Source organism: Eutrema salsugineum, unplaced genomic scaffold (assembly GCF_000478725.1).
Source record: "Eutrema salsugineum unplaced genomic scaffold, Eutsalg1_0 scaffold_2, whole genome shotgun sequence".
NCBI classification, from domain to species: Eukaryota; Viridiplantae; Streptophyta; class Magnoliopsida; order Brassicales; family Brassicaceae; genus Eutrema; species Eutrema salsugineum.
Window position 1 is genome coordinate 9,562,370 of NW_006256829.1, and position 8,296 is coordinate 9,570,665.

General features: G+C 33.6%; 1 protein-coding gene and 1 non-coding gene across 2 annotated transcripts; both read left to right on the forward strand.

Annotated features, from left to right (window-relative positions):
* The first annotated feature begins 2,540 nt into the window (after window positions 1-2,540).
* Window positions 2,541-4,143, forward strand: LOC18019199. Its single transcript, XM_006401197.2, has one exon. The coding sequence runs from the start codon at window positions 2,675-2,677 to the stop codon at window positions 3,800-3,802; it is 1,128 nt and encodes a 375-aa protein (XP_006401260.1). The 5' UTR covers window positions 2,541-2,674; the 3' UTR covers window positions 3,803-4,143.
* A 2,042-nt stretch (window positions 4,144-6,185) lies between these two features.
* TRNAV-CAC lies at window positions 6,186-6,259 on the forward strand. The gene has a single exon. It is a non-coding gene; the product is annotated as a tRNA-Val (tRNA).
* The last annotated feature ends 2,037 nt before the right edge of the window (window positions 6,260-8,296 follow it).

Below are 8,296 nucleotides of genomic sequence, written 5' to 3' on the forward strand. Positions count from 1 at the left end.
GAGAGAGAGAGAGCGTTAACCTACCCAAAATATAAGGCATAGCAAAGACAGGGAGAATTTAGGGGACTAGTGACTGGTGATAGAGGATTACATTTGGATCCCAGGACCACTATACTAAAAAGAGGATAGATCATCTCTTATTCTTTTTGTGAAGATTAAACAAGACCGGTTTCTCAAGATCTTTTGACCAGAGACTATCAATTTGTCTACATCATGCTGTGATTCATCTGTCTGAATGAGCGAAAGGATTGTCTCCGATACCAACCACTCCATGGACAACGTCCTTACCTGCACTAATTTCAGGCTCATGTTTACAACTACATCATATAGAGAGTACCTTGGGAAGTGGAGATAGAACGTAAGGAATTATCTAAGATGTCACGACCTAGATTGGCGCCTCAGGTGCAGCAGCAAAAATTTCGGAACAGTGGGTATAGGTGCAAAAAAAAATGTAGAAAGACCAGCAACAACAGTTGTAAGGACAACAGCTATAAAGTAAATTGCAGTAGATAGAGTATTGTTTTACTGGTGAAGGAACAAGGATGAAAGGATTATAGGGTGGAAGACTTAAATTAATCTTAAAATGACTGGAAAACTTATAGTTTATGTTTTCTATATGTACGTATCCAACTAATTCAGATCGACTGCTACAAGAACGAGTGATATTTGGGATTATAATATGATTTGGTCTTGTATTTGAAAGATATGTAGGTCTTACATATTAAAAGAAAATTCTAACCGAAGAGAAAAACCAAAAAAAAAAAAAAAAAAGAATTGTCCTAATTCGAAAACATTTTCTCAAGTTCTATACACAGAACTTGGATTGAATCGAGAAAGGTTATCTATTCGTCCACAACATATTAAATCCGTACTATCCTCATTACAATACTAATTCGAAAAGTCACAATCTTGAAATCTTCTGATTGAATTACAAGAAAGTCCGTGTATGTTAAAAAAAATGTATTATTTGTTCGTTATACATCGTTATAAATTTATACTTAGTAAATGCCGCAACGGCGACCCATGTGGCTATAGCCAGATACATGCAAGTATTCAATAACTTTAAAAAGTGCATGTATTATTTTTTGAGAGACGTAACTAGGAATGGAACAACTTTTTTTATAGTAATATATTTTTCAAATTATTTTTGTAAGAACTCAAGGTCAACCGTAAAAGGTCGGCGTTGCAGCTAGCACCCACGCGATATCGTCGACTCCACATTTTGAGTAAATGTTGTCTTCTTTAAAATATTAATTTGAAGAAGATTTTTTTTTTATATAGAAATTAGCTTTTTAGTTCGTTGCATTTCAAGTGACCATATCCCACATAAGTAAAGCATCCTCAGTAAAATCACTATATTGTTTTTTTACGTTCAACTTGGAATAGTCTATATATTTCATGAATCCTTAAACAGTACACTTCCCTAGTCGCAGAAAAATCAATTCAAATTGCAGTGCATTATTAGATATAATAAAATTTAATAAAATGGTATATATATTGTCTCAAACAGTATTTAAAATAGAAACCATTTATATATTATATCTTTCTTATTTCCACTAATGGAACGTTATACCGTTGGAGTAGCTAAGCTCAATAATCATTAGATTTGAGACCAGACCAGGAAACCCTAAAGTGAAGATAGATAACTATTTAGGCGTAAATTTTGTTTAATGTAAATAATAAAGACTTATTAGTTACTTGTAACCTGTAACTAATAACATTCTGATAAAAACGTGATGAATTGGGTGGTCTATATAAGTACATATATTGAGATGTGTCTCTCATGTCATGTGACAATAATTTTGGAACTTTTATGAATATACAGTAAGATGAGCCCTACACATCACTTTTCTTAGTCAAAGAAAGAGCATCTCTATCTTACTTGTTTCCAGCTCTTTTCCATTACAGTTTTATCATAGCTTTTTTGTTGTTGTTTTACCGCATTTAAAGATGCTTTAAAATTATTAACCGTATAAAGAAGTTTTTACTATGCATAACCGTTATAGAAGGAGTAACATATATAACGTGGTTTTATATATGCTAAGATAAAAAGCTGAAATTTCTTTGGGCCAAACCGAAACTAAACATTTTGAAGTCGTGTAGGATAAAGTTGGATCTTGAATTTCGTTTGTAAGTATTCAACATTCATTATTAATTATTATAAATGTCAAAGAAACAAACTTGCTAATAAATGTCAAAGAAACAAACTTGCTTGCGAATTCCAAAGCAAATCTAACCGTGTATTTGGTACTACATGTGTGATGGAAAGTTTGCATTAACGTGTAGTGAATTTCACGGAGTAATCAATAAACATAACTACTACCTCAATCCTCAAAAAAAAAAAAAATAGTCTGACTATTAATGAGCTGTTCGTGTGAAAAATATAAATATGTAATTTAAATAACTTGAACGATATATGAATAGAAGAAAAAAAAAGAAAAAAATAAATATAAAACACGTGCGTCTCATGTGAACACATTAATTTTAAATATTTTCGACGTTTCCAAATACAAAACCATTAAAAATGACCCAAGAAATAACTGCAAAAAAAGTTGCAAAATAGGGGAAAAAATACAAATAAACGCAAAAGCTCAAAACAAAAAAATATTTCAAATATAAATATAGTCCTTATGTTCATTTCTCCTTCCGACAACAAGATAAAACACAACCAAAAATGGAGTTAATATCGACGGTGGCTAGCTGGTTCACTCCGACAACTCTTTTCCTCCTTCTCAATCTCATGGTTGGCACAATCGTTCTCACTTCTCGGCTCGGGTCAGGTTCAAGGAATCACCACCCGCATCACAATGGATTTGGATCGGGTCATGCTCCGGCTCCGTTAACCAGAGCTTCTTCGATTATCGACCGAGTCAAGTCCATCAATTTCCATCTCTACAAATTTCCTCATCCAGAAACAGAGCTTTTCTCGATGACGAACCACCACGATGTAATCGGGTCGGATCTTCACGTCTATCCGGACCCGAATCCGGCACCGTTACAGCGCGCTCCTTCTCTCTTGGATCGGGTCAAATCCATCAACATGTCGTATTTCAAGTTCCCCAACGACATAACCGGGTCGGATCTTCACTCTCACCCGGATGATCCAAACCCGAATCCAGCTCCGTTACAACGCGCTCCTTCTCTTCTGGACCGGGTCAAATCCATCAACATGTCATATTTCAAATTTCATCAGTATAACCCGGAGGAGAGTGATTATGCTAATCACACGGAACCGACCCGGTTCGAAAATATTCCGACCCGTAAGGTTCGGGTTGAACCGATTGATATCTCAAAATTCAGGATACCGGAGGAAGACCAGCCGTCTGGGCCCCGATTCGATAATCCAATTGACCCGCCCAGTCTAACCCGGGCTCCGTCTATCTTAGAACGGGTCAAATCCATCAAGCTATCCTCCTTTTACAGATCCGACCCGGATATCCATTCCGATCAAAATCCGGATCCGAATTCGGTTATTCAGGAAGATCACAAGCACGTCAGGAGCAAATCGGAATCGAAGAAACCGATGAAGAAGAAGAAGAAAGCGACGGGGAAGATGACGAAATCAGCGAGCGAGAAATCGGGTTTTGGTTTCAACGGAAGCCAAGAGGCGACGGAGACGGTGAAATCCATCGAACGGAGGAGACCAGATACGACCAGAGTCGAGAGATCGACGTCGATCGGCGACGGAGAAGACTGCGTCGACGCGAAAGCTTCAGATTTCATCAACAAATTCAAACAGCAGCTGAAGCTACAGAGACTCGATTCGATTCTGAGGTACAAGGAGATGCTCAAGGCCAATTGAACCAAATTACTTAAATACCCCTTGGTGGAGATTATATTTCCCAAATGCTAAACCTCCTCCTCCGCCGTTTTCATAGAGGAGACACAGAACTGGACAAAATCGGATGTGCCGATAATGCCCCTGTATTTAAGTCATTTATTGTTTAGTCATAATAGACAAAAAAAAAATGAAGAACGTCGTTGCTTAGCGAAATGTGGCGTTATTTTTGGATCTGGACGTTATTTTTCGTCCAAATTCTACTGTTCATCTACTTGGTAGTTTTCGAGATGTTTAGTACGTTTCCTAGATTCTCCTTTTCTTCTTCTCCTTTTTAAACAAAAATATTTTCTGTTGTCGGGTTATTTTATTCTATTTGATTTGTCGTAGAAGTCTTATTTATAATATTACGTGAAAAATATGAAATTATTAGTTTCTCTTATAGAGGCATATAAGAAGGATACTAATTTAAACTGAACTTTGAATTGGTTTTATAAACCAACTCTGATTAAAACTTAATTCTATGCCAAAAATTGTTTTCATGCCATGATATTTTCGGGTCTTAAAAAAAAAAACATATTCGTAAGTTCTCCTGCATCCGAATATCTTATTATTTTGTAACACAATTGTAAGAATATACGTGATCTGTTAACACAAAAAATATTACATAAGTATTAAGTAACCAGTATTATTGTTCGTTCGTTGTCAGATTTATGCCATTATACATGTGATTGTAATGCATTTCGTAAATAACCTTGTTTAAAATTCCTTTTCTTTTTATTGTTTCGTTACTGTCCGGATTACTAATGAAAGTAGTTACATGCACAACGATCAGCAATAAGTATTTTTCAAGAAATCTAATATGAAACTGTTTTGATCATTAAGTGCTGCCCTTATAAAATGATGTTAGGGGAGTTACTACTTGCTATATAAAAAGAAGTTCTTGTTTTTCATTTAGTCAAAAAAATTACTTGCTAGTTGCTATAAGCAAAAGCAACATATCAAATTATCAATATCACTCTTAAACCTTTTCTCAAAAAAAGAAAAATCACTTTTTTTTTTTTTTTATAACTCAGGTGTCTTGGCCCCATTGAGGTGGGTCCAGACTAACCACGTGGGCGGCTAAATGGCACTCCACGTGTCGGCTCCTGAAACGCTGCAGCCCATATATAAATTCCGCAATGACTGAGGTTCGAACTCGTGATGGCGGATACCTCAGCTGAAGGTCCTTTACCATCAGAGCTAGAGACTCCGGTTAGAAAAATCACTCTTTACCGCATTATACTAAATAAAACATCTAAGATCTAAGATCGAGCTTAAGAACATTAAATTATTCATTAATTTAAGAAAGACATATATTTATATATATATATATATATATTGTATAAAGCAATAACTATTCAACAACATTTAAGTGGAAAAAAAAAACCAAAAACCAAACAATTGAGTAGAGATGCTTAGTCACAATCACATATTAACGGTGTAGAAACAACGCAAAAAATAGTATAAAAATTGGTCATCAACCAATCTTAAACAGTATATACATATATGTCCGTGTATAAAAATATCTTTTAGAAGCTGATATTTTCAGAAATCTGAGGACTGTATTAATCATCCACACTGTTTAATTATTTGTTTTATTGGTATACGTTCGTACATTTTCATTGACTATGGGCCTATGGCTATGGGATAGACTTGAAGAAATTAGTTCAACAAATCAAAACTTGTAAGATAAGGCGTCGTAATAATTAGGGTTTCCTCTCCTTTCAGTCGAGTTCCTAAAGCCCCTCGACGCTGCCTTCTGTTAGGCTATAGATTACAGGAACAAATGTAGTTGAATGAGACAGCAGGCGGGTTACACGTTCCACTACGCCGAGATGTTATAAATCAAGTGATCCGAATCAAAACCCAGCCAAATATTCTTGGACACGATTACAGCTTCAGATCTGTATTTTTTTATGTTTTACTCGTGGCTCGAAAAAGACTTTTTGTCATCTCCTGATTAATTTAATCTGCACCTTAGTCACCACATCATCCCTATCTCTTTACTTTACTTTTTTTTTGGTTTACAAAACAATTTCAAACTTCAATTCAATTTCGTTTCCTTCTCCCATTTTATTAAAGATATATTTATTTCCTCACTAACCGAATTACTTCAAAATATATTTTTTTCATTTTATTTAAAGCTGTGAGCTGAATTCAAGAATAATTTTCTCTATTAAATAGACTTCTCTTAAGAAAATTACAAATATTTTAACAACATACAGAAGATTTAATTATTTAGGTATTGCCTATTATCATTGTTTAACGTTTAGCCATCGTTACTTTCTAAAATTGTTAGCCATGGAAAGAAGGAAAACATTGGCTACAGATAGATTTTGATTATACCACTCCTATGAGCATCAACGTCTGGGTGGTGTAGTCGGTTATCACGCTAGTCTCACACACTAGAGGTCCCCAGTTCGAACCTGGGCTCAGACATTGTACTTTTTATTAGCATTTTTTAATGCTCGCCCCAAATCATATTTTCTTAGGTGATGATTAAACTTATGAAGCGAAAATAGAAGGCCCGATTATAACACTAAGAGTTGAGACTTAAGAGAAAGCTAGGCCATAGCCCATTTCATTCACCTTCGCGTCCACCAGACCACCACTATATTGTGGCACATAACAAGTTAATAAGTAACAACGTTAACAAGTAACAAGTAACAACGTTAAACTGGTAGTACCGTAGTAGTAATATTATAGAATGCATGCTTAGTGAATTCGCTCATATTCTCAATTTTTATGTGATTTCATGATATACATAACATATCTTGTATCATATTCTTTGGTTTATTTATATTCTGTCAAGTTTTATGTACTTTTCTATTCAAAACTAATTGACAATAAATTAATCGATCTATGCAATATATATATATATATATATGTTAAATTTTATATTATTTCAAAATATAGAATTCCTTACACGATTTTTGAAATAAAAGTTTTTATTAGTCTATCCGAACCAAATATCACTACTAAAACTCATATTATGCAATATACTCATATTATGCAATATACACATACCATATCAGTTGGATAATATCATATAAGAAGTCATAAGTTTTCAATTTATAATCAATTAACTATAACCTATAACTCTATAAGTGAACTAACTTATGTCTCATTTTACATCAGTTGTAAGATTTCTATTACGGTAAAACATATTAAAATATAGTAATATACTGTTGAAGATTGTCTTCATAATTATATTTTAATATCTGTTGTTGATAGCAAAATATACAAACCTTAAACTAATTTAGCGACACTAGCTAAAATTATATTTTAATATCTGTTGTTGATAGCAAAATATACAAACCTTAAACTAATTTAGCGACACTAGCTAAATTTTGATCTTGTTGGATCAAAATTAGTTTACTTAAACTGCGTTCCTTTGGTACTTATTATTATTTTTTTTTTTTGGTAAAACTTTGGTACTTATTATGAGGAACAATAAATTGTTGTCGCTTGATATCAAACAAACAGTGAAAATGGATTGCTTCGGGACAAACTGTACCGGAATAAACCAAAACCGGTTGAAAGTATAAGGTACGAAAATGTCCGGCCGGTTACGTTAGATTCCCGGTTCTCGATGCTTGATAGATATTGTGGGTCCACACATAACACATTGCAAAGCTGATAAGATATTCCTAGATTCGATCGGACGTTCATAGGCCGATTACGTACAACTTTCCCACTTGACTTCGACCAAGTAAAGTTTACTTCCAAAAAAGATAATACGTCACCGTATCAAAGCATCGCTATCCACTCTTACAAGTTTTAATCTCTTGTTCTTTTTCTGACAAATGGTATTCTATATAAATTCATGTAGTTCTATAGCAAATATATTAAATATGTAAGGGAATCTAGTTGCAAGAACAAAATCTCAGAATGTGAAGAAGTAGAGAAAAAGAAAACATCACAAGAGAACACTTATGACCACTTCGTCCAACGCTGTCCACGATCATTTATAACAGTCTACTCTATCGTTTACATCTTTTGGGTTGGCTTAACCGGTTTATACGGATTTTTAAAAACATTTCGACATATATGTTCTACATGCTGTTATGTTTTGTAGAATTTAATCTCTTGTTCAACAAAAAATAACAGATTATAGAACATAAATGCCTAAATTTTTAACTAGAAAAAGAAATGGAGAATATAACTCGATTTCAACTCTATATATTTTGAGGGAAACAAAAATTAAATGTTAACAAACATGTGTTTAACTCATTTTCATAACTAATAAAATTTAAAGCTGTAAATTCAAACATTTCTAGTATTTCTAGACCAGATTTTAATGATGGGTTGGTTATGAATAAAAAAATAAAAAATAAAAATAAAAAACAGTGATTGATAGCATATGTCGCAATTTAACGATAAAACCAAAACTATGTTTTAATCAAAATTAGTACTATAAAATCAATTTCCACATTCGAAATTGGATTTTTTTCATTGTTTTTAACGATAAGATCT

What these genes read in the sequence shown, in the direction of transcription:
- LOC18019199 (XM_006401197.2), top strand. Translation starts at nt 2,675, where the DNA reads ATGGAGTTAATATCGACGGTGGCTAGCTGGTTCACTCCGACAACTCTT.